The 24,561-nt window shown below is 49.2% G+C and overlaps 10 protein-coding genes across 10 annotated transcripts; 4 read left to right on the top strand and 6 right to left on the bottom strand.

Annotated features, from left to right (window-relative positions):
• Nucleotides 1-1,158: 1,158 nt before the first annotated feature.
• N7509_008137 (proline permease PrnB) lies at nucleotides 1,159-2,927 on the top strand (the record flags this gene model as incomplete). Its single annotated transcript, XM_056632774.1, has 3 exons — nucleotides 1,159-1,342; nucleotides 1,392-1,529; nucleotides 1,699-2,927. The coding sequence occupies 3 exons, from the start codon at nucleotides 1,159-1,161 to the stop codon at nucleotides 2,925-2,927; spliced, it is 1,551 nt and encodes a 516-aa protein (XP_056488325.1).
• Nucleotides 2,928-3,697: 770 nt separating this feature from the next.
• Nucleotides 3,698-4,937, top strand: N7509_008136 (TauD/TfdA family dioxygenase; the record flags this gene model as incomplete). Its single annotated transcript, XM_056632773.1, has 3 exons — nucleotides 3,698-3,812; nucleotides 3,866-4,445; nucleotides 4,508-4,937. 3 exons carry the CDS (start codon nucleotides 3,698-3,700, stop codon nucleotides 4,935-4,937), a joined length of 1,125 nt encoding a protein of 374 aa, XP_056488324.1.
• Nucleotides 4,938-5,110: 173 nt separating this feature from the next.
• N7509_008135 (LipA and NB-ARC domain protein) lies at nucleotides 5,111-6,928 on the bottom strand (the record flags this gene model as incomplete). Its single annotated transcript, XM_056632772.1, has 1 exon — nucleotides 5,111-6,928. The coding sequence occupies one exon, from the start codon at nucleotides 6,926-6,928 to the stop codon at nucleotides 5,111-5,113; it is 1,818 nt and encodes a 605-aa protein (XP_056488323.1).
• A 466-nt stretch (nucleotides 6,929-7,394) lies between these two features.
• On the bottom strand, nucleotides 7,395-8,791 carry N7509_008134 (class I SAM-dependent methyltransferase; the record flags this gene model as incomplete). Its single annotated transcript, XM_056632771.1, has 9 exons — nucleotides 7,395-7,439; nucleotides 7,491-7,763; nucleotides 7,815-7,917; nucleotides 7,988-8,131; nucleotides 8,183-8,246; nucleotides 8,302-8,427; nucleotides 8,487-8,514; nucleotides 8,569-8,685; nucleotides 8,741-8,791. 9 exons carry the CDS (start codon nucleotides 8,789-8,791, stop codon nucleotides 7,395-7,397), a joined length of 951 nt encoding a protein of 316 aa, XP_056488322.1.
• A 3,050-nt stretch (nucleotides 8,792-11,841) lies between these two features.
• N7509_008133 (FAD-binding oxidoreductase) lies at nucleotides 11,842-13,249 on the top strand (the record flags this gene model as incomplete). The annotated part of the gene is made up of 2 exons (XM_056632770.1): nucleotides 11,842-12,450; nucleotides 12,509-13,249. The coding sequence occupies 2 exons, from the start codon at nucleotides 11,842-11,844 to the stop codon at nucleotides 13,247-13,249; spliced, it is 1,350 nt and encodes a 449-aa protein (XP_056488321.1).
• Nucleotides 13,250-13,523: 274 nt separating this feature from the next.
• On the bottom strand, nucleotides 13,524-14,354 carry N7509_008132 (A4/G1 family peptidase; the record flags this gene model as incomplete). Its single annotated transcript, XM_056632769.1, has 1 exon — nucleotides 13,524-14,354. The coding sequence occupies one exon, from the start codon at nucleotides 14,352-14,354 to the stop codon at nucleotides 13,524-13,526; it is 831 nt and encodes a 276-aa protein (XP_056488320.1).
• A 1,798-nt stretch (nucleotides 14,355-16,152) lies between these two features.
• N7509_008131 (hemerythrin domain-containing protein) lies at nucleotides 16,153-16,617 on the bottom strand (the record flags this gene model as incomplete). Its single annotated transcript, XM_056632768.1, has 2 exons — nucleotides 16,153-16,452; nucleotides 16,510-16,617. The coding sequence occupies 2 exons, from the start codon at nucleotides 16,615-16,617 to the stop codon at nucleotides 16,153-16,155; spliced, it is 408 nt and encodes a 135-aa protein (XP_056488319.1).
• A 1,016-nt stretch (nucleotides 16,618-17,633) lies between these two features.
• On the bottom strand, nucleotides 17,634-19,125 carry erg9 (bifunctional farnesyl-diphosphate farnesyltransferase/squalene synthase; the record flags this gene model as incomplete). The annotated part of the gene is made up of 2 exons (XM_056632767.1): nucleotides 17,634-18,991; nucleotides 19,095-19,125. The coding sequence occupies 2 exons, from the start codon at nucleotides 19,123-19,125 to the stop codon at nucleotides 17,634-17,636; spliced, it is 1,389 nt and encodes a 462-aa protein (XP_056488318.1).
• A 298-nt stretch (nucleotides 19,126-19,423) lies between these two features.
• N7509_008129 (DnaJ domain protein) lies at nucleotides 19,424-21,167 on the top strand (the record flags this gene model as incomplete). The annotated part of the gene is made up of 6 exons (XM_056632766.1): nucleotides 19,424-19,529; nucleotides 19,591-19,634; nucleotides 19,709-19,802; nucleotides 19,877-20,193; nucleotides 20,241-20,954; nucleotides 21,012-21,167. 6 exons carry the CDS (start codon nucleotides 19,424-19,426, stop codon nucleotides 21,165-21,167), a joined length of 1,431 nt encoding a protein of 476 aa, XP_056488317.1.
• Nucleotides 21,168-21,713: 546 nt separating this feature from the next.
• N7509_008128 (MARVEL domain-containing protein) lies at nucleotides 21,714-22,509 on the bottom strand (the record flags this gene model as incomplete). The annotated part of the gene is made up of 2 exons (XM_056632765.1): nucleotides 21,714-22,011; nucleotides 22,076-22,509. 2 exons carry the CDS (start codon nucleotides 22,507-22,509, stop codon nucleotides 21,714-21,716), a joined length of 732 nt encoding a protein of 243 aa, XP_056488316.1.
• Nucleotides 22,510-24,561: the final 2,052 nt, after the last annotated feature.

Genomic DNA, 24,561 nt, shown 5'->3' with positions numbered 1-24,561 from the left:
AAAATATTGACTCGGGTTGCATATAATGTTCAAGGGTTGGACTCTAAGCCTCTTTTTGAATCGTCAAACATTCTACCTAACTAGTTTCGATTGTAATCAAATCTAGCCATAGTATGGAAGTTCCCCGTCTCTCGAGGAAATCTCAGCTGACATAAAACACGAGGCATCTGGTAAATCATCTTGAATATGATTTAGCATAGGTAGTAATCTGCCAGATCAGGTGGTCCGGACTTTCCTTCGGCCGATGCAGGGACATTGCTGATTGCCTTGGCTTGTGATTGTGCCTTACCCCCCATTCGTGTTAGACTGAGTTATATCCCGTCTGGGCACCGCCTCGGCCTCGTGTTGCTGATAAAATCAACTTCCCATTGGCAGAAGCTCACACTCTACCATGCCCTATTCCTTTCTTGTCCTAGCGACAGTTTATCTGGCCGCCACCACCACCAAATGCTGCCGTCGCTTCGATCCCTGCATTCTACCTGAATGCTGATAAGACAAAGGATTTTTAGAAGCCGTCGCTTGCGCGCTCGGTTACCAGTCCTTTTAAGAGACTGTGTGTCGCATATATTCCGGTCCGGCCACCGGTCCGGTCGTGAGGCCATCGCTGTGGCATGTTTGGCTTGAAGCACAAAGTAACCAGTCTCGACGTCGCAGAGCGTTAAGGCGACATGCGCCATCCCGGTCAACCGGAGAGCTGCCGGTGTGGCTGACAGCCTGACAGCTTCTGTTTTGAACGAGGGGGTGAGATTGTAATTTTTCTTCTTTTGATGCTCGCGACCAATGCGAGTGTGCAGTACGAGTAGTGGCGTGGATGGTTGAAAAATAACTGGGGAAAATGAGAAGCAGGCCTTGTTCTTCCTTGTTATTTGCTGGTTGGAATTTACTTGCGGCTGGGCCTCTTTTGGCTACTCTACAACAGCCTGTCATGCAACGGAATACGAAAGAATAAAATGAAATGAGGCCCTCATTCATTACATGTGTTCCCCGGACTCCTTAGCGTCCTTGGCTTCGGTTAGCTTATCACAGGGCCCTAACGGCTTGGCTCGCTGCACGGGATGCCGGAGCTGAAGTGGAACATTTATTTAAGTATGTTTGTATCCCCATTCCTGGGGATCATCCGTTTCCCAAGTATTTACTCGTGAAGTCAACAACTCGAACATGTCGAATATCGAAACGGCCCCGCCGCGTAAGGGCTATGATGAGCAGCTGGTGACTGAAAAGGGAAAAGCAGTGCGCAGTCTAGTCCAGGAAAATCTTCTGGATGAGCGCTACGCGACAACTCAGCGTGGTCTAAAGAACCGACATGTGCAACTAATGGCCTTGGGTGGAACAATCGGGACAGGTAAAGCTGAATCTAGGTACCTGTGGTGTATTGCGCTGACTATTCAAAGGTCTTTTCGTATCATCCGGCCAATCATTGGCGATCGGCGGCCCTGCTTCCCTTCTGCTCGGATATCTTTTTATCTCTGCCATGGTCTACGGACTTGTAACTGCCATCGCTGAGATAGGTGCTTATCTTCCTGTACATGGTATGTCAACATTGAGACAAAGTTCTCGACCTTGTCGAGTCTATGGCAATCTTTCTTTCACCGGCCACTTCTAATATTTCTAGAGGGGCCACAATGAGCTTCAATGGATTCAGATACGTAAGTAGGAGCCTCGGCTTTGCCATGGGATACCTATACTGGTACTCTCTAGGTATATTAGTGCCATACGAGATCACTGCAGCTGGCTTGGTTATTGGTTTTTGGGATACCAATGCGACCGTCAACATTGCTGTCTGGATTACCATAATGATGGTGGTCATCATCGCATTGAATTTCCTGCCGGTCAGATTCTACGGGGAGACCGAATTTTGGTTTGCCGGGATCAAAATTATCACCCTCATTGGATTGCTCTTTCTGTCCTTCATTTTATTCTGGGGCGGTGGTCCGTCGCACGATCGTCTAGGCTTCAGGTACTGGAAGGATCCGGGGTCGTTCAACACTTACATTGTGGATGGAAACGCTGGCCGCTTCGTTGGTCTACTTAAGTGCACCGTCTCCAGTGCAATCGCCTTCATATTCGCACCTGAGTTAATAATTATCAGCGGCGGTGAAATGGAATCTCCTCGTCGCAATGTACCACGCGCTGCACGACGCTACATCTACCGACTGGTCTTCTTCTACATCTTCAGCGTACTCGCTATCGGTGTTATTTGCCCGTCCAATGCAGCCCGCCTGACGAAAGGGGATGGCACAGTCAACTCGTCACCCTTCGTGGTGGGAATAAAAAACGCCGGGATTCCTGTTCTGGATCATATCGTCAATGCAGCAGTTCTGACTTCGGCATGGTCGGCTGGGAACTCATTCCTGTACATGTCCTCTCGCTCATTGTACTCTCTAGCCATGTCAGGAAATGCGCCCAGTATCTTCAAATCCTGCAATCGCTGGGGCGTGCCCTACTATGCCGTCGCCGTATCAGCCTGCTTCTCATGCCTGGCTTACCTATCGGTCGGAAATTCGAGTTCTATCGTATTCAACTGGTTTGTCAACTTTACTAACACGTCAGGCTTCATCTCTTGGATTTGTTGTGTGATTGTTTATTTCCGTTTCCGAAAGGCAGTAAAAGCGCAAGGAATCGAACAGCCTTACAAGTCCAAAATCCAGCCCTACGGAGCGGTTTTTGGCCTGGCAGGTGCAACTGTTATGGCGTTGATCAATGGTTTCACTGTCTTTTTCCCATCTGAGTGGTCTGTCAGCAACTTCTTTACCGCCTATATCGGGATTCCGGCGTTCCTAATACTCTACTTCGGCCACCGAGCCTTATTCTGGAGCGATCCATGGGCATGGCGACCAGAAGAGGTCGATATGCATACCGGACTTGAGGAGATCATATCTGCCGAGGGACCGGAGAGAGCCCGTGGCCCGTGGTGGAAACTATGGTGAAGAGTCGCGGTGGTGGCTGCCCATGTGTTTAGGCTAAAGGGCATTCAAGTATCCAGAGTCAGTTTGAAATTCCACTTTCAGATATATATCCCCCTTACTAACTACTACTAGTACCTAGTGTCTAGGTATAACTACAAGTAGGAGGCGCCAGTCGGTAGTTACGCCTGATAGCTACTAGTACCTAATTGTGTTATTTTTTTTACCTCAGTGCACAATTCCATTGGAATCCGAAAGAAATTTATCTTTAAATGCTAAAAGCACTCGAACCTTCAAATTTGTCACGAGACGAACTGGCTTGACGTTTATTTTGCCTGCTTCAGTGATATTTCCGTCATTGTGGCGAAATCTGGGGCAGATCTGGGCTCGGAGCTGGCACCTGAGCACGGAATCGGTACTTCACAGCTCCATGTATATTTCCTCGAATCACATTTCTCGCCTAGGTAGGTAAGTTATCATATATTCGGCCCAGTATCGGCTATTCCTATGATCCTTCTTTCTCTTCGTGGTGTTCGATGCGTCCGATCTTATCGAAAAAACCCGCACTCACCCGCACTCGTCCGCACTTGATAATCAACACAGCTGACGACACCACCTATTGCTTGCCGATGAGACTCGCCTATAAATTCGGCATGCGCCGCAGACCGTGTCTTTCTCGGCGTCCGCATCTCGGATTTTTAGGAAGACTATATACGGCGCGCTTGGACTCAAACTATAAACTTCCCTTCCTCCCAGTTCGGCTATCCGTGCCGAAACCCACTCGCCGAACAGCCATGTCCGCTACTATGACTGTAACCTTGCCGACCGTCCGACCGCTACAGCCACCGAAGGGCTCGGACATTGATTTCGGCGCGCAAATTGATGGACTTGATTTGGAAAACTTAACCGGTTTGTGAAATCCTCCGATATATGCTCAAGTTCTAGCTGCTGACACGTCCTAGATGAACAATTCGCCTCGATCCGCAAAGCGCTCTACAACTACCACGTTGTAGTTTTCAAGAACCAAAACAAGCTATCTCCCAAAGCACAATATGAGCTCACCAGGCGATTCGATCCGATCTCGCAGAACTACGGACACGGAAAGACAATCGATGCAAAGCGCTCCATCCTGCACCCAGATCTCAAGACTGTCCCACATCAGCCCCAGGTCCAGGTAATCGGCAATGGCTTTGTGCCTTCATACGAAGGATTAAAGGATGTGCAATTAAGGCACCCCCATCATCGGACCTTCCACAAAGATCATATTCCAGACGAGCAAGACTACGACTTTACCCGCTTTTACCGATGGCATATCGATGCTGCATTATACGATCTCTACCCCCCACAAGTGACCACACTTTTGGCAGTCAATGTTCCCAAGGGCCGTCGTCAGACGCTGATTTACGATGATGGATCCGGTGAAACAATGGACGTTCCCCTTGGGACAACGGCATTTGTGAGCGGGCAGCGAATGTACGAATTGCTTTCTTCAGAAGACCAGGAGTTTGTCCGCACAAGCAAGATCGAATATGCGCCTCATCCGTAAGTTCCTATGTTCCATCCGCGCTTTCCAGTTCATTTTTCAGCTGACATAAAACCAATAGGTACATCTGGATGAGTCCTGCTCGTTCTCGCTCCACTGGACTAGGCATGCACTCTGAAGGTCTCGAATTACCAGACTCAGAGCTACCCCCAATCGATCCATCGAAAATCATGGTTTTCCCCATGTGCTGGAAGAATCCAGAAACAGGAAGGCTCGCATTACAGATCCATCCATCCGCAATGCGCAAGATTCATCTTGAAGACGGAACGGTGATTGATGACTTGGAGGAAGTGCGCGAGATTGTCTATAAATTGCAGCGCCCTGCAATCAGTCCTCAATATGTGTACCCACATGACTGGGAGGATGGTGACCTTGTCTTGTTTAACAATCGTGGTGTACTGCATTCTGTGGTTGGGGCTTTCAAACCCGATGAGGTGCGCCTGTTTCGACAGTGCAACTTGGCCGCCTCGGAGCCGCCTGTCGGGCCTTGAGAGGATGATACCAGGATGGATCTCATGCCGTTAGCAAGCGATAAATGAATGAATGATAGTATTAAATGTACTAGTAGTATACATAAAATACACCGGGTGATTATAGTATTAGGACCCAGTAGTACCTGCCCTGCGTGGCGCAATAAAATACAAGACGGAAGTTTGTGCTCAACTCATCGAACGATCCAAAACCCATTGACAGCCACTTGTCTCTCCCGCCATGCATCAGTCTCTGAACGAACCCCAAGTTTATGCAACGGCACTTGATCGACCCATTTCTGCCCTTTGGCCCGCATATTTGCGTATCCTTCCATGCTTCGATCAACCCAGCTCGATTGTTGCTTCTGGATCTCAAGTGCACTAGGGGTTTCAGGTGACCAACCTGGATACGCCAAGGTATTCTGCACTACATCAGCATCATAAGCATCAGCTAGAATAGCTGCTTCTCCGGCCGCAGCCTGCGCATCTGCAAGTTCCTGGCTAGTGCTACCTCTGGGAGGCGGAACATCAACTCTGAGGAACCCCAACACCCGGATTTGAACCTTGCTTGTCTGTAATGGTACCTCGTCCAATAAACGTAGTGTTACAATATGTTTCGAGATTTGTGAAATATTGACACGTGAAGCCTGGAGTGGATCCAAAGTTCGAACGGCCAAAATCATGGGGGACCAAGAACCTAATGAGGGATCTTTCTCAGTAGTTGCGTCGAACCTTGCCCAGCCAAAAAAGTATCCACGCAGCTGCTCAACTACCCAGTCGGGAGGATTTGTAAGGGTCAACTTTGGAGTGTCTGTGGGACTATTGAAAGGTGCGAAGTTGTCAACTTGGCCTCGGGCTTTGAAGGTCAGTGGAAATGGTGCCTGTGGACTATCCTCCACTGGTAATTGACAAGCGATTGGGGAAACACTTTGATCGACTGTGACACCTTGACCCGGACCAGCAGAGGAGTTGAAAAGTCCTGCAACGCGTGTTTCAACACCACTTGCAGTATAAGCCTTTTGTACTGCAGTTTGTTTGACCCAGGTCGGGCGATATCGATCGACTCTGGTAGCAAACGCCGCAGAGGCGGGAGCGGCTGCAGTTCGTGCGGCAGTTTTCGCATATAAACCGACCACCATTGCGCCAACTTCAAGCGGCATTGTACTAAGGCTAGCACCGCGAATGGAGTGGGGGCTGGCCGAGGTCGAAAGAACACGGAAGACTGGACTGTTGCCTAGAACCTTCTTCTTGGGGCCCTGACAGAGTACCAGCTGGAAATAACCATCACCAGCCTCAGCTGGGATTCGCACGACAACTGTCTCGCGCAACTGATGCGTATCACGAGGACGTTGGGGAGCCTTCTTGCGAAACTTTTTGATATCGCGCTGCCAAGCACGTTCATCATCCGGGTTCACTTGGTCGGCTCGTACGGGCATGCCTGGTGTGACATCAAGCCAACTGTCGTTTAATCGAAACAAGGCTTTAGTGCGCATTCCGGTTGTTCCGGACCAGCCTCTGTTCTGCAGCCAGAGAGTCCGATCGAGCGGCAAAGGGCTATCGGAGAAGATAGACACCGCGACCGACGTGACATTTCCACGATAGAAGACGACTGGAAATCCATGGCGCAATAGGGTGAAATGCTTGTTTGACTCTGCTGGGTGACTGATCAAACCCCCGAGAAAGTGCCGAGCTTCCCCATACGCCCTTTGGACGGGGGTTGGCAGTTGTGGCGGTGGCGGTGGCGGTGCCTGTGTTTGTGTTTGTGATAAGGAGGCCGATGAGGATGTCGCCCCAGCTGTTCGAGGCCTTTGAGGTGTCACCGGACAGTCTCGGTGTGCCGGCCCAAATAAATCAGTGTAGGATGGGGGTCTGGACAATGAACGCGGCGGAGCTAGCGAGCTTGTGTTGTGAGATGGGGGATCGACAGTTGCCCGCAAGTTGGGGTTGGAGACGGGCTTGCGCCTGATGCGAAAGGAATCCGGGGGTTCAGGGCGCAAAGTCAATGATTCCATATTTCCATGGTTAATAATATGTGCTAGTATACAGTATAGTATTCTCGTTTGGGGAGAAATGGGAAAGAAAGGGGAAGGGGGGGGGGGGAAGTAAAGAAGAAATGTGAAGGTTGAAGGAAAAGGGAGCGGAATTTGGCCTGAGGCTCCAAAAATCAAACAACAATCTTGGCATACAGTCTTCAAGAGATGTTCAAGTTGAATAAAACATATAAACATATGATTCTATTGCTACCTAGGTAGGTAGTATTTGTGACGGGACTCTTTGTCCAAATTAAAGGTGATTCTTGTATTGGTATCATGTCTATAGTCATAAGTCATTATCACTGCCTTCTATTTTTGAAGGTTTCCGAGATCCCCATATATACTAGTAGTGCAAGCCCCAATTTTCATGCCGGCTTTTGTCCTAGCGCAAACCCCCTATTTCAGTTCCAAGGTTAGCCGTCAATGTTCAATTTTAAGACGTGGATCAGTCATTGCGGAAGGTGATAGTATCACCTGCGGTTAGGGTCACCTACATTCGAGAATAGACGTGGATTTTATTCTGTCGAAGCTCTGCTCTCACTCGAGCCAGTAAGACCTGCACTTCGGCAGATGTCCAATTCCCAAACCGTGTGAACAGAGCAAGCGAATAGCTCTCCACGGCACCATCGATGAACTGAGCCCGAAAATAGCGCCCTATCTCCTTCAATTTTGGATCCTTTGCCCAACTCCCCATCGGAACTCGGAATTCTGACAACTCGACATTCTCAAATCCGGCTTCTGAGACCAGTTCTTTCAAGCAGGTTGACAAATCCCAAAGTCTACCCTGGACTCCGGTTATTCGGTGGTACTCGGTCTTTTCGAGAATGAGCATTTATGCAGGAGTTCGGAGAAGTGATAAACTTACCTGCCAGGTCCGTAGATAACTATCATTTGACCATGTGTCATCGTCACATTCGAGATGCGGATAGCAATCTGCCACTTCAATTCGGCCCCCGGGTCTGAGATGGCTGAAAATTCGGTCAGCAAAGATCGGTTCTGACTGGCCTCACTGGCCTTCATTTCTTTGTATGAACCTACTCGTAACACCGGCGTAGGAACGCAGTCCAGTCATCAAGGCAACCAGCGAGGCATCGGATATGGATCAAATCAAATGAGCCTTCAGCAAAGCTCCAGTCCGACTGATTCATATCTTCGATCACGAAACGAACGTTTGGCGGAACCCTGGAACATTTTCAGCATCAATCTCACCGGAAGGATCCAGATTGTATTTACCATCCGGGTTGAATCGGTGACAAATCCACACCGATAACCTCTGCTCCTGGGAATTGGTCCCCAACTGTGATTTATTGTAAGCTATATATAACTGAAAGGCCGGAACGGTCGAAACAAACCCTCAATGGCCCAAATGCCTGTCCCTGTGCCAATGTCAAGAATTCTTTGTGGATGCTCGAGTTCCGTTTGACACAAGCCGCCACCGTGGACAAGGCGGAAAACATGATGCAAAACATCGAGTCTATCTGTTTAAGCATTCATGTCAGTCCATCTGACCGGCTCGGGAAAATGGGACCGATCATACCTTGTTCCCGCTCATCATTGGGGAGGAACTATATTGTCAGCTGGTCCAGACGAAAATCAGCACTCGGAGAGGCCACCCATACATAAGACCCGGATCGGTAAGCGTGGTAGGTGCGCCCATTCTCGTAGATGTAGGAATAAACAGACTCCGTCAGAGACGTCAAGTCACTGCGTATACTATCATAGTCGCTGGATGAAGTCTGATCCACCTGTCAGTTGTTGGGCCAGCATGGAATTTGAAACTGATTGACTGACGCTAACATCTGGATCGACCTGTATATCTGCAATATCTGCGATATTCGCCATGGTATAGGGGGAGCAATTGTAGCACCAGCATAGGAGCTGGAATGGCTGGAAACGCCAAAGCTAACGAAAGTGGGGGAAATCAGCTAGAAGAAGGAAAAGTTGGCCTCGGCGGAGAGCCACCGGCACCGTTTTTCAAGGCCAAGCCAGCGCGCAAGGGAAATGTACGCGATTCCGACCCAGATTGTCGGGAACCTAGCTCATGCGAATAGTGTTGTTTCGAAGTTAAAGCATTCCTATCCCCACCAGGTTCAACCAGTGTGTCGGGACAAGCCCCAGGATGGTAAAGACGGGCCCCTAAATTAAAGTCATGCGGCAACAGGGATGTGCACGGAGTCCTCCGTACTGATCGTGGATTTTCTGCTTGTTTTCTTTCAATCCGAACCATCTCGGCTGAGCCGATGGGCCCATGAGACGACCAGGATCTGCAATTATGATCTACAGCCCACTTGGAAAAAATTTACACTTATGTATGTACTCCGTACTCCATAGTTAATACACATCCACTCCCCACGGCTTGTATGTACGAGTACTAATTTAGGCCACAGAAATTTCCGGAATCCCCCAATCCACTTTAGCACTACAGCGGCTTGTCAGGATTGGGGGGTTTACTTCAAGGCTTAGATGCGAAATGGGCGGTCTGCGTCCCTATTTGGGATCGAATGGCAGGTAATTATCCGCTACGGACCCGACACGATGGTGCTGGTGGCCCCAGGGGAGACAAAGGAAGAAATAAATATGTAGGTCCTGGGGTACACGCCGAAGACACAAAGCACCAGGCTTATGCAGAAGCAGGACACGTCTTTCCGCGGTCAGCCCTGGAGCCGGGATTTGACTCGCGTACCGCGTTACCGGAAGAGGGTCCATCTGCAGGCGATGTATCACTTTGACCCCGTGTTCTTAATATTGGCCCGGGCAAGCCGAAGACGCAAAATTTCTCGGACAGATGGAAGCTTTTGACAAAAGGGGGGGGGAAAGAGAAAAAAAAGGTGCTTTCGAAGCAGACTGCCTCCCGGGAAGATGCCTCGCTCACTGGGCTCTCCCTTGAATTTCATGCAACGCGGGTGAGATCCCAGATCGGCGCTTTTCCAAGCCCACCCAGAACCCCTCCCTCTAACCCGAGGTGTCGGTAGCCAATGCCAGTTGGTTGAACAGGGATGGCAAGTGGAGTGGAATTGTTGAACGGACGGCCCCATCGGCCCAACTCGCCCGGCCCTCTCGTATGACGGCCCAAATTTGGCGTTGTCAAGGCTGAGGGGAGAAGGTCAAGGGTTCATGAGAATAAAACACGACGATAGGGCATTTACATGGGGAATACAAGACTAGAGCGCTTGTTCTCTCCAAAATCAGTTTTTTCTATTTGATGAATCGGAGATAGCGACCGTTGAAGAAGGATTCTAGTTGCTTCGGGATGCTGCGGGGCTCCTCCGAGTCGCGTACATCTTACCACGTCAACAATTCTCCTGTGTGATCCGAGGGAAAGGTTCTAGGTTGTCGACTCCACTTTATGACACCCTAGCTTATGATTTTCCAAATACAGATATGTAACGATGTCTTACAACCGATAGAATTCCCGAGGGATCGGGTCCATCTGCACGTAAGGAATAGAAAATGGAAAAAGAAAAATGGAAAAGGAGGAAATATGACATCGAAAAAGCGTCTTCGACAAGGTTACCTAGCCTAATCTAAACTTTCGCACTGATCTTTCCTCCGTCGGCCGATCCTTCGATCTCTCAATTACAATCTGGGCTGGGTGATGTATTTACCTGGGCTTCGGGTTCTCCAACAGCTCAACGATTTCTGAAACACTTTTCGCACGTTATGATAGATGCAGGAAATAGATCTCCATAAAACTGACCATCCCAGTCGCTGTCCGCGGATTTAATCACGTTCCCACCAAAGTGCCAAAGGGAGAAACTCGCACGCGATCCGAACAGTATCCTGGATCGCCCATCCAGATTGGTTAAATGTAGTCAGTCTCTTCTCAATCTTCGAATGATGCCAATACTGGTAAATTGTCCACCTTGCTAGTTTTTCTCGCCCTAGTGCCAAGAGAGAGCAATGCTGACCGCATCCTCAACTATCATCGTGCCATATTGTCCTATATCCCAGTGAAAGAAATAATGGCCACCGGAAAATCAGAGTATCTAGTTAACCATCCCCTTTGACCGGCCGGTGTGGTGTATTACATGGTTGAAACTGGATTGTAGCATGGCTCAGCAATGATGCGTGACTTTTTACCCAGGTGGGCATATCCGTGTCGAAAAAACCCCAAATCTTCAAACATTGATCGGCGTGCTCGATGATGGTCTAGACTGCAGGGACAAACTCCACGAACTCCTGAATAATACTTTCTTTGTCGCCGACGATCTAATAGTCTTTCAATACACGTGTCAGCTCGAGATGATGCATATAAACAAACTCTATTGACTCACCGTCATCTCCGGTGTATGCCTTGGGCTTCCAGGAGGGCATGAAAGCACAGGGACCGAAAAGTTTGCTGCAAGAGCATGATATGGGGAGGATAGTGTAAGAATATAATGCCATGTAATTGGATGCATTAGAATTACGGTTCGCAAGGCGACCCTTTCTGGCGTCAAAAGCTGTCATTTTCGTTGTAGAAACTAGAGCATATTTAGAACCATTGCCATGCTGTGTTATCGTTGATAGAAGTTCTCTTAATACATCATTCGCTATTCACCTTTGAAAGCCTGTTATTCGGAGCGTATGGGTCTTGGGGATCTCGACCCAACATGGACAAATGTATGCTCCTGCACTTCGCGATGGTTTCTATGATCTCGCCCTCATCGAAAAGGGGCGAAATCCCAAGATTCGGAAACTTTTGCGTCATCACGAAGAGAGCCACTTCGAACTCATGCCTGAAGTCAGGCTCCTGTTCGAAATGGCTTATTTGGGTCAGGAAAATGTCAGATTAGGCCCCCCACCCCAATGCCACAGAAGCATAAATAGCGCTTCAAGCACCTGCAGTGACACTCAATCTTCTTTATTTCTTTTCAAGGGTACATAAAGAGTTAGCCTCAACATTTATCACCATGAATAGACTCATCCAATTCCTATCGGTAAACCCACACATCCGCCATGGAACCCCAGAATCCCCTGGCTTTGCGGAACTTCGCGAGCAGTTCGTTATTCAGGAAACTAGAACCCCGGGAATAATCGTACGCCCACGTACTATCGAGGATATTGCTTCATTGGTAAAAATTCTGACAACAAGCAATCTGCCTTTCAGTGTCCGGGGAGGCGGACATGATATGTTCGGTCGAACCGTTGTACAAGATGGTGTCTCGATCGATATGCGTGAGGTCTCTCATATATATGTCGACAAAGCCTCTCATACTGCACAAGTTGGTGGTGGGGTGATAAATTTGGATCTCCACCGAGAGCTTGATAAGCATAAAATGACAACCGCCCACGCAGTGACACCAAGTGTCGGATATACTGGGTGGGCTATTCATGGGGGATACGGTCTTTTGAGTAATAACTACGGGCTTGGATCGGATCAGATCGTAGGCGCCCGGGTAGTGGATGGACACGGCAACATTGTGGACGCCGACGAGACTTTGCTCACGGCCATCCGAGGAGGGGGTGGATCTGTGGCAGTTATTTACGAACTTCTCATCAAGGTTTACCCTTCAGAAAAGGTAAGATGGAGTTATTCGCATCGCATCAAGCTGTTTTGGATTCTAAATACCAAGACAGATACTTGGGGGATTCTTCGGCTACCAATCGGCAGATTTAGTCGCCACGATACGTCAGTATAATGAGAATTATCGCAAGCTCAAAGAAGAGGGAATCCCACCTGCCATGAGCTTATATCAAGCTGTGATGGATGGGCCAGAAGGAAGGGCATTCACGGTTTTTGTGATTTGGTCTTCATCCAATCTCGAAGAAGGCCAAAAGTGGGTTGACAGAGTAGCCGGACTGGCTCCTATTGCGGTCAAAAACGTCACGACAACTACGATCTTGGAATTCAGTGAGGTAGCTGCGACTATCACAGAGAAAACATCATATGCTACAATTTTCTGTCCTGGATTCTACGATTTGACACCCGAGGTTGTTGATATAATTGGCACTTACGCAAAAAGTCGACCCAAATACTCAGGACCTGCATTAGGCATACATGAGCTCCGTGCGGAGGCACCCCGAGAATTTGCAAACTCGGTGTTCAACGCAAGGGATCCGCATTTCCTCGTCGAAATTCTTCCCTTGTCTTCCTCTCTAGAAGTCTTTGAGGAATTGCGGGAGTGGGGCCAGCGCTTTTACGATGCTCTTATGAAGACAGACCCAGCCAACATTTACCCCATTTCGTATATTCCACTGAGTCCAGATGAGAGATTGGATTTGAAGGTCATCTATGGTAATCGTTATGAGACTCTCAAAAAGGCCAAGCAACAATATGACCCAAAGAATGCCTTCAAACACTCAGTCGTGCGGCCCTGAGGGCCAATGCCAAGTTGGAACGAGTTACAGTATTTTTTCAAGCAATCGCCTGGCGCAGCAGATAGTACTATTATATTAAGAAATTAAATATATCCTTTCATTTCAAATGTCGTGAGCCCACCCCCTTCTATTTCACGTTCTAAAAAGCAACTCCAAACACCAATAACCTTGGAACGCCCTCCAAGGTTCCCAAGTCCCCAAAAAAAAGAGAGAGGAAAAGAAAACATGACCGCCCGGGCTAATCACAACTTTGAATTAGCCAAGAGATTTTTATTTACTCGTAAGTAACAGTAAACTCAGTATCACTCTCAACCTCGACATGCGCCAGCACCTGTCCATTCTGTTGAATATCCAGAATCGAGCCATCGTTAACGCCATACTCGCTGTCACCACCCTTGGCCTGGGCACCGGTGAAAGTAATTTCACCAAAATTGGCCAGAGGCACCATGGAGCTACCACTGTTGAAGTCCTCAACAATCCACTCAGCATTTTGTCCACCAAGAGTGGCAGAAGTAGAAGGAGCCGAGAGGGTCTTAGTAACACTCTTTCCGGAGGATTTGTTCTCGATAATAGCGACACCCTCGCTGGGCGAGTTGGATTCAACTGTGGCGACGATCACATCGCCGGCAGAGAGGTCGATCTGGAAGTTCTCCGCTGGGTTGGGATACCACTCATACCAAGCGTCGTAGGACTTCTCATCGCCATTCGAAACGTAGGCATCAATTCCGGTCTGCAGAATAGCCTTGGTATAGGTATCACCATCAATACCAACCCAGGCCGAGGCAGCTTGAGTGTCTCCGGAGTCATCGGTTGCCGTAGGGTCTGGCACGGTAAAAGTTGCGGAGACGACATTGTAAGTACCGCTAGCAGGGGGCTTCTCGCGGACGATACCAGCCCAGTTCTTGCTGTACTGGACTTTGGCCGAGCTGGAGCCTTCCTTTAGAAGAACGCCGTTTACCTCGTCGGAGTTGTCGATCTTAGGGAGTGACTGGCGAGTGAAGACACCACGAGCCTCCAGGCGGGCAGCAAGACCAGAACCTCCAGGTGCTGCGAGGGCATTGCCGGCCAAGATGGCGGTAGTAATAGTTGCGGTAATGAACTTCATGGTGAAAAGCGAGTTGGATGGTGTTTTCCGGGGAATGTTTGATCCACAAGAACCAATTTGTGATGAGGCAGATCTTTTCCACCCAGAGTATAGGACTAGCCGCTGGCTCTTATACTTTCGTCTCGAGAGTTCGCATGCGGCGCGTGAGCCGCATGAGGAAGTAAAACTCGTGAAGATGTAGGCCTCGCAATACTTTGGGGAATTGCCCCAGACCCGCTAAGAGGTGGGGATGTGGGAATCATGTTGGCCAGGGCAAAGGCTGACCACACTTGCAAGCGCGAGTGATTTGCTGTTCTGGTCTCAAGACTGCGCTGATCTTCTGCCTTCTGCGTCTATATTCTGGCCTTAATGGTCTTCAGTGGGGCAATCGATCATCTGCGACCATCAGACAACAGAAAAGGTGAGAAGCAGCGTGCGCGTCTAGATGACAGATACATTCCAATCGGGATCCGGTGGTCGCATCTGGCTGACAGCGGCGCCATGACGGATTGGACAAAGATCGCCATGCGTCCGATCCCAATTTCATATAATCTGCGAGAAATATAATCGATTTACTAGTCGCGCTCGAAAAAGGAGGAGAGATGGAATTGTCCTGTTTAATAATCTACAGGCTAGCAATGTTGATATAGAACTTCTTTCCCATGTTGACTCTCTACGGGATTGGCCAATATCCAGTTTGTATGACCATGGTAGACAGCCCTCGCTCGAAACTCTGATTCCACTCCGAAACCACAGCTTGATGCCATGGGGATGATTTACCTACTCTCGAAAAGTCTGGTCAAGATTAGTATACGACGTGGCTACAACGGCTTCGGAAAGCATTTGGAATCGCTCGCCTTTCTCAAACAGTATTATCATAAGGCAATGACTGAAGTCACGCGTACTTGATAGGCTACGGCTCGTCATCCAAGGAGAATGAACGGATGAGTTGCACATTCCTTGTCAACCCCTTGCATACCAACACCCCCACCACCAATCCTGATTGGAGTACAGTACTGTTGACTCGCAACTGACGAATGCGGCGCACTATGTTGATCATTTCTTGGCTAGTCAAAGGTGGCAGCCTCCAATTCTTTTATTGACCCGACCGATGCGCGTTGGAGACGCCGCGAACGATTGCCTATGGATTCGGACATCGTGGCACGGCAAGTCAATCGTGCATGAAGATCAATAGATGCTTCGATCGTCACTGCAGCGGTGTAGCTGCTCAATCAGCAATTGAGAAGCGCGGATTAATCGGATAGTTACCTCGTGGTGCTGATCATGTGTCGATCAGTGAATCGAGGATGATGGCCATGGTCACGCAGTGTAGCTAGTGGCATTTCGCTGATGGCAAAGTAAGATATTATAATAGTGATCGTGTACCGCGTTGGCAGTCGGTCGGAAGCTCAAGATACGATATCAGTGGGCTTCCCCATCCCGAATGCGTCAAGTAGACCGAGTCAATGTCTCACGATGCTTCTCTATCGCAACATACGGGTTAGGACAAAAGGCCGATTTCAATTCTGCCTCCCTGGCAGGTAATTTCATCGCTGCTGACCAGCTGACGGAGAGAAAATCTACAAATATAACAATATCTGAAATAGTCATGTATTCACAATTTCATTAAAACTGGTAGAAAGATGCGAGGGTATAAATCAAACCACCGAATAACTTGAAAAAAAATCACATAGGTAGGCGGCGCATTTCCTCAACAGACCAATATTGGCGCATATTTTCCGCCTTGAGCGTCTGGACCTCCTCATCAAGATGCTGCCAGAGCACCTTACCAAAACCCTCCATGAGCCGGCGCACCTCCTCACGGCGCATGTCCTCCTTCGCCGGAGCGACATTTCTCAAGGTAAGCCTCGAGCTTCTCGAGGCCAGCATGGATTTGTTTATGCTGCTTCAGAAGATCCAATTCCTTCCTGAACTCTGGCATTTTCTTCGCAAGCACTGGGAAAATATGTTGCTCCTCGATAGAATGGTGGAAGTCGAGTTGCGAGCAAAATTGTAGTCCCATCATGATCATCTGGCGGGCTGATAGCCCCGCAGGGCGCTTGCCCGTGGCATTACATGCCTCCCAAAGCTGATTCCAAGTCAAACGGAAGTGACTATGCTGCTCTACTCATCAGTACCAACTCCTCGCACGAACACGGCTAAATTGATAACTTACAAAACCCTCCATCTGTTCAGACATACGATTATATGCGCGAAAGTCACTCGCGGAGAGCGGGGGTAAAGACCCGGAACTTTCTGTGTCAGGCTTCGTTTTGCCAGCCATGGTGATTGGATGTCTTGAAGATGCAGAGTATAAACGAGAGGAAGCCCGGAGAGCTGGTGGGGAATGAGACTTCGCAGACCACGCATGAGACGGCAGTTGGGTAATTTGGACTGCCGGCTATCGGCCGCGAGAGTCCTTTATTACTGGGAGAGAGGCTTGCGGGGATTAAATCAGAGTTAAGGGAGATATGAAATACATTGATTGAGGCGAATCCGGGGGCGCTGAGAAAGCAGAGATTTCTGATTCGGTGGGGTGGGCCCGATTTCAAAGCATTTGCAATCATTCATCTGGAGGGGGGGATTTGATAGGTGAGGATTGATGTCGGTTCATGCATATTTCAGGAGGCTTAGGAAGATGGATGTCAAGAAATCATGTTGTCCGGTTCAGTTGGAGACAGACTTGCGCCAAATCGTTCTACTGCAGTCATGAAGATGCGTTGATTTCGGCTGGCATACTGTCTTTGGATCAAGATGGACTTTTTAAGTTGGGCAAAAGGAGCGGGCAAAATGGAAAGGACAAGAATTGATTGAATTGATTGATTGATTGATTGATTGACTTGAAAATTTTACGAATACTGCATCATTATGTACCATATACACCCAAGTATATGGTATGTGCCAGATCTTCAATGGACGTGTGCTATCTCGGCGAACCGTAGAACACAAATCTAGTACATCACTGGTGAATGAGACGAATCTCCTAATAATATCAGCACTTCTTCGGCACGACCTCGGCCATTGGAGGGCCGGATCGCAATTTGACATCCGTGCTAACCCGATTCAAGGGTCCCAATCCTATTCGAACAAATCCAACGAGGTCAAGGTCAGTGAGCACGGAAAAGCGAAGAAAGAGAAAATGGTAAATTATTATCAATACACATCGTGGCTGCGGTGGCGAAGCATGGTAGCTGGGTAATGGGGGAATAATAAAACAAGGCCACCGGAGGGGAATCGAAGATTAGCAGTAGGTCGTAACGCCGTAGATGTACAGGGTAGTTTGTGAGGTGGTTGGGTGAATTAAAGATCCTCATGAATGGCGGATGCGGATGGCGCCGAGGGCCGGAAGTTACCACTCAGGAGCTCCTGGAACGCAAGATCGAAGCGGGCGCCCATCATCCAGGCAAAGAACATCATAGTGCCAGCGACGAAAAGGACGATGCAGCCCATGAGTGCCATCATGAAGTAAACGTCATTCTTGTTCTCAGCATCTTCTTCCCGCTTCTTCTGTTGCTCCTCGGAGAGAACACCCTGGACCCGACGGTTGGCATCCTCGGCATTCTGCGAAGGGAAGATAGTTTCAATGAACTTCTCGATCTTACCGCAGACCATGCTGATCTTGAGGAAGTTGGGATCCTTGGGAGTGTTCTTCTTGTGGATCTTCCGGGTCAGGTCACGGAAGCGATCACACAGGACGCGAAGGTTCTGGGTAGAGGCGAACATCAAAGAGCAGGCATCGCCCTTGGTGATCTTGATGTTGCGCTCGAAAATATCGTAGTTGCGGAAGCACAGCTCCAGCGTAGCGATAGCCATGGACTGGGGGATGGCACAGAAGTTAAATACACTCTGCTCCCGCAGGCCAGCGAGGTAGAAGAGACACTCGTCAGCGTGCTCCAAGGCATTGAGGACCATATCAGAGTTGCAGTTCAGAGCAGCCTCCTTGAACTCCGGCTTGAAGAGGTCTTCAAAATTGTCCACATGCTTGGACCAGATCTCCTGGGGCCAGAAGCGACGTTTATCATCGTTGTCCTCTCGGATGTCTCGGATGATGTTGGTCTTCTGCAGGAAGAGACCCATCGACTTTTGCAAATGGGGGCGTTCGAGGAGAGCCGGGTTGGCCAACTCGGCCTCGACGAACAGGCGGGTGAGACCCTCACCGACCAGGCCGGCAACGTAGTAGCAGTACTCATCATATTCCTCGACCGTCTTGACGCTGGCGTCCGACAGCTCAGCCTTTCGGCAGTAGTCGGCCATACCGTTACCCATCTTGGCCGTGATGTCCTTGATGATTGCCTGGTAGGCGGGCTTCATCTTCATGAACTCGGTGATGACACACGGGAACTGAACCAGCAGCTCACGGTCCTTCTCCTCCTTGCGGTTGCCAGTGAAGTTCCATCCCTCCTGAGTCAAGAAATCTTGGAAGCCACGGAGCAGGGGCTCCTTCGTCTCGAGAGGAATCGAGGTATCATCCTCGATGGTATCCAAACCGCGAAGGACAAGGTAGAAGACGCAGACGGGCATGAGCAGCTCGGAATGGAGTTCCTGAATGACAGCACTGAAGCTTCGGCTAGTCAAGTCAAGGAACTTGAAACAATCCTTCTCAGATTGAGTCTCATTGGCGGGATTACGCTCATGAGGGGGGGTTGTGCCAAACTTTCCTGTGAGAGAGACGATTAGCGATATGATCCTCGAACTCTCCACGTGGACAAATAGGCAGGGTCTACCATTGAACGATCGACCTCAATTGGTACGGATGGAAACTGTAGTAGATGGCATTGCCAATGAAACCCATGATGGGCAGATGGCAGATGGAAAATGCAAAGAGAAGAAAAAGAAAGGAGGAACTGGAGGAAGAAAAAGAAGAAAACGAAAATCGCCGAATTAAAAGGGGGGGACACACGTGATACACCGCCCGATCGCGGGGAGGCGGCAGAAAAGTAGCGGAAAACAGGCAAACACGAACCTCTTTGACCTTTTGATATTCTTGATATTCTTGATATTCACTTCCTCTGGGTTATTCTTGGATACACTCTGATATTCTTGGTCTTTCGACACTCTTCTGCCCCCTTGTATACCCCCCCACGACCATCATGGTCGCAGATACCACCTACTACGATGCGCTGGGCGTCCAGCCCACAGCCACCGAGCTGGAGATCAAGAAGGCCTATCGCAAGCTGGCCATCGTGACACACCCCGGTATGTTTCAGCCTTGTCTTGAATGAGTATCTCAAGTCTAACCACTTTGTAATCTCTGCAGATAAGAACCCCGGCGATGAGACCGCCCACGAACGCTTCCAACAGGTACGCGAAGCTCTGATGACATATATACCTTTCGCCCACATCGCACCAAACTAATACCAACTCTACTTCACCAGATCGGTGAAGCATACCAAATTCTGAGCAACGAAGATCTCCGCAAACGATATGACAAGTTCGGCAAGGAAGAGGCTCAGCCAAGTGGAGGTTTCGGTAAGTTGGGATCATGGGCTGATGGCCTCATACCTACCCTCGGAATCTGGAGGACCAAGCTGACAACCGCATAGAGGACCCGTCCGAGTTCTTCAGCATGATCTTCGGCGGCGAGGCCTTTGTCGACCTGATCGGCGAGATCTCCCTCATGAAAGACTTGACCGCGACGATGGATATCACCATGCAGGAGATGGAGGAAGAGGAGTTGGCCCAGTCCGCCGAGGAGAAGTTGCATGTCCATGACGAGGAGGTCAAGGCCGGTGAAGCCGAACACCCCGCCGAGGGCTCCAGCGATGCCGCCCCTGCCTACACGGAGAAGCCATCTGCGTCGGAATCCACATCCGCCTCCACCCCCGCCGGTCCTGAGAAAGCCTCGGCTTCAACTACCTCTGTCCCAAGCTCCGGTACCAGCACACCCGACGGAACTGGGGACAACAGGCGCTGATGGACCGATCCGAGGAGGAGGCGCGCATGGATGCAGCTGGTCTGTCCCAGGAAGAGAAGGAGCTTCGCAAAAAGGAGAAGAAGAAGGGTCTGTCGAAGGAGCAGCAGGAGCGTCTTGCGGCCTTTGAGGAGGAGCGGAAAAAGGCCCGCGAGGAACGTGTCAACACTCTCGCCAACAAGCTGGTGGACCGCCTCAGTGTGTGGACTGAGACTGATAAGAACGTCGATGTCACCCACGCTTTTGAAGAGAAGATCCGATTGGAGGTGGAGAACTTGAAGATGGAGTCCTTCGGTCTGGAGATCCTCCACGCTGTCGGTGCGACATATGTGCAGAAGGGTACTTCGTTCTTGAAGTCACAGAAGTTCCTGGGTATCTCGGGATTCTTCTCGCGTCTCAAGGACAAAGGCACTCTGGCCAAGGAGACCTGGACCACCATCTCCACGGCTATCGATGCTCAAATGACCATGGAGGAAATGGCCAAGATGGAGGAGCGTGGCGGCGAAGACTGGACTGATGAGAAGCGGGCCGAATATGAGAAGAAGGTCACCGGCAAGATCCTGGCTGCGGCCTGGAGAGGTAGCAAGTTCGAGATCCAGAGCGTCCTGCGCGAGGTCTGCGACCAAGTTCTGGGTGACAAGCGCATCCGTCTGGAGAAGCGGGTGGAGCGTGCTCACGCTCTGGTCCTGGCTGGTAACATCTACGCCAAGGTATGTCCTCTCCCCTTCCCGTTGACTTGAGAAATGAACATATACTAACAATATCAGGCTGCGCGTGACCCCGAAGAAGAGGGCGATTACATGGCGTTCGAGCAGTTGATGGCGGACTCGATGAAGAAATCCGAAACCAAGGATAAGAAGAAGAAGGAGAAGAAGAAGCACAGCCACGATGAGACCGAGGCAGAGGAGAAGCCGGCGGTTTAGATGGAGCGAGCATTGGTCTTGATCTTGGACATATGATCGTTTCTTTTTCTTTTCTTGTTTTCTTTCGGGTAATCGACCCCTGTTTCCAGCGATGCGCCGGGGTGCGCAGAATTCGAGTTATGACATAGATTGCCCTATATACCAGGCCCATGCCCGAATGCAGAGATTCTTCGCTCAGATAGAGCAGCAGTGCAGAAAGCAGAGGAAGTCCCAAGTGAAAGGGGAAGTGGAAGAGAATAAGATATCAGTAGAATGTAGAATAGGACAGAATAGACAATGATATAAATGATATAAATGATCATATCAACACGGTAGGACCAAAATGATCCTTCCAAGATCCACAGAACGGATGATCCCACCACATCACACATAGCCATTACACATTATTCGGATCGTCGAGAGGACCAACACCACGAGAAATCAGAAACCCAGATATATAGTGAAGGTGTAATATCGTCGCAAGCCCGGACATACAACCCCGGAACCAAAGAGTCGAAGATTCGAGTTCGAGTTCGAGTTCGAGTTGAAAGTAGTGACGACTCACCACTAGTATTTATGCCCGTTGCCCCCGTCGAGCTCCGCACTGTTTACGGCCGATGGCGAAGAGATACTATGGGATTGGCTGTGTGCCTGATCATGCAAAGCCTCAGCATCGCGCGCAGATAGCTCAGAGGGGACAGCACCGGGGAGAGGAGCAGGGGGAGCAGTACTCATGGGTACATCATGAACCGGGGCAGTCCCCGAAGTACGGTTCTGGCGCATATTCTGGTGGCCGGGCCAGCTGGAGACGAGGACGCCGACGGCAGTGAGGATCGTAAGAATGACGAGGGCGACGAAAATGAGCCTATATTTTTGAAATGTAAGCGTGACGCAGCAAAATGCAGATATCAAACCAGGAGTGAACTCACCAAAGAAGGACGGCAAAGGCAACAACCGCATTCAGGTAATCATTATAGACATTACCGGCGCCAAAGATGGTCACGATATCGGCGAAGCAAGCCAACCAAAAGACGGAGGTGATAAAGTAAACGACGATAGTAGAAATTCCCAGAGTCATATTCAACTTAGAGGTGACATTTCCCTTGCGCGCATAGAACCAGGGCAAGACGGCGGCGGCGACCGAGACGATCATCGTCCAGAGAGACACGAAGACCAGGAAAGCCAGAATCCCTGGCGTGGAAACCTTGACAGTGTGATAGCCACATGTGAAGGCGTCGCAGCTCCATTCTTCGGCATTACCGGAGTATCCCGAGACGACATAGGCGGATAGACCCAGTTCGACGATAGCAAAGACTAGGGCAGTGCCCAGGAGGACGTAGAGGGCGGTATGAAGCGCCAACATGGTGTCGATGGGAGTCGTTGGTAGAACAGAGCAGACTCGGAGTAGACGAACGCAGAGAGGAAGTGAAGGATGCAATCAGGGGAAGACTGACTGCAGCAGCTGGGGTCGAGAATATGAGCTCGGGGAAAAAAGATCGAAAAGTGATTGATCACCCCCCGGCGCGAGGGGGGTCCCTTGCTGGATTTATTCCCGGGATTTGCATGGTTCCACACTGCAGCTGGCACACGAGTGAACCGGGTCGGAGCTCGTAAAGTTGAAAGGAAACGACCAAAAACGAGAGGCCTGGAGCCGCAGCATGCAGAAAGCAGAGGTTGAAAAGCCAGCCGCAGGGCTGTTGTGAGCAATAGTGGGGGGGGATATGCGCCACTAGGCCTAGTTCTGCCAATGAGTCGTGACGGATACGAGCACCACGTCGAGATGGCGTTTGACTCTGGGCCGAATCGGTGTAAGACAAGCGAGAGGAGTTTCGGGTTGGGCTGATGATCTTGTCGAGGCTGAAAAAGGGGACAATTTTGGGGAGAGTGGAATGTCCAGTGGAGCTGGCTGAGGAAGTTGATGTTCAAGTTGAGGTTGCCCAGGTGGATTGGAGGAGGGCACATGACTGACACCTGACTGGCACAGCTCTGGAGAATACGAGATGACCGGGTCCAATGCTGGAGATGCTGTGATAGACAGGGGCGATACGAGATGATTAGGAGGTAATAATGATGTGTTCAAGTTTACTCCGTACACAGTATATGCTTTCATGTGAATAGAGGAGGTAGTACTAGCAGTGTTCTACTACTAGTTAGTTAATACTACCTAGGATATACACAATGTTATGATATAGATCCGTTACCAGTAGATCGTAATACACTCTGTTCGGTCCCAGATTAGATCTGGGCTGACCACTGGCATGCGTGCGGCGGTGATTCAGTTTCTGAAGAGTGCGATGTTCTCATTGAAAACATTCGCATTGTCCGACTGCTTCGCAACATTTTTACCTTCAATAACAACCATACTGTCCGACCCCACAGTGTTCAGATTATAGACGCTGACCGACGACGAGCCTTCGATACCGAAGATTGAGTTTTGGCAGCTCCTTCCGGAGTCCTGAGCCGAGCATGCTGCAAAATGTTAGTTGGGGCGTGGGTAAGGGGATTTAGGGTTTAACTTATTACTAAGCCTATTGTAGCTTTTATCTGTCTATTATAGCGTACGGGCTCGCCATTCTTTTTTCCCTTTCCACCGCTGTTCCTTTAGTGGTTCAAGAGGTCTATATATTTGATACAGAGAAGTTAGGGCTTGCTTTTCTTTCTATCATAGTCGGATACCTTCTTAGAACTTTAATATTGCTATTATATAACATATGATCCTAGGCATTGCCGTTACAAGCTCACCAATTATATAAAATATAGGTATCTTAATATTCAGAGAGTAGAAAGTTTTATAGTACTTATTATCTAGCCTAAAGCCACCCAGGTATACTGTAAAGTAGAGCTTCTGATAATATACCTAAAAAGACGTATAAGCAATATAGTCGATTCAAATAGACTTCGGCTTACATATCTTCCAGGGAGAAATATCGCCTATATCTGTCTTCTCTAAGATTAATGTTATTATAGCAGCTATAGCGGCTCCTAATAAAAAGCCTTCTATACTGATAAAAAGGCCTTTCTTATAGAGAATATCCAGAATACGCCTAATTAATATCTCTAATCCCCGAATCTTATTATCGGGCTCCCTGTAGCTCTAGACTCTCTAGTAATCTTTGTCCTCCTTGTCAGCATAGGCTAGAAATATACCGGATAAAAACTTAAACTTAAGATCTATTCCTTCAAATAATATATAGAAAGCTGGCTGGATATATCGGGTTTTAGGTTTAAACTCTTCAATAGATTACCCGTACCCTAAGATAAGTATATATATTAATATATAAAGCAGCATAACTATTAGTGTCTTAACGAGGGGCTATACTATAAAGCATTAGGATCTTGATTTTTTTATAGTCTATTTCGAGTTGTGCTCAGTCGGCGTACTATTTTAGCTAAGGATGCTAGAGTAGTTATAGAA

This window comes from Penicillium cosmopolitanum (assembly GCF_028827165.1).
Source record: "Penicillium cosmopolitanum strain IBT 29677 chromosome Unknown utg000008l:1.0-4398992.0:1.0-4402845.0, whole genome shotgun sequence".
Lineage (NCBI taxonomy): Eukaryota > Fungi > Ascomycota > Eurotiomycetes > Eurotiales > Aspergillaceae > Penicillium > Penicillium cosmopolitanum.
The sequence above is the reverse complement of the archived record's forward strand: the minus strand, read 5'-3'. Positions and strand labels throughout refer to the sequence as shown.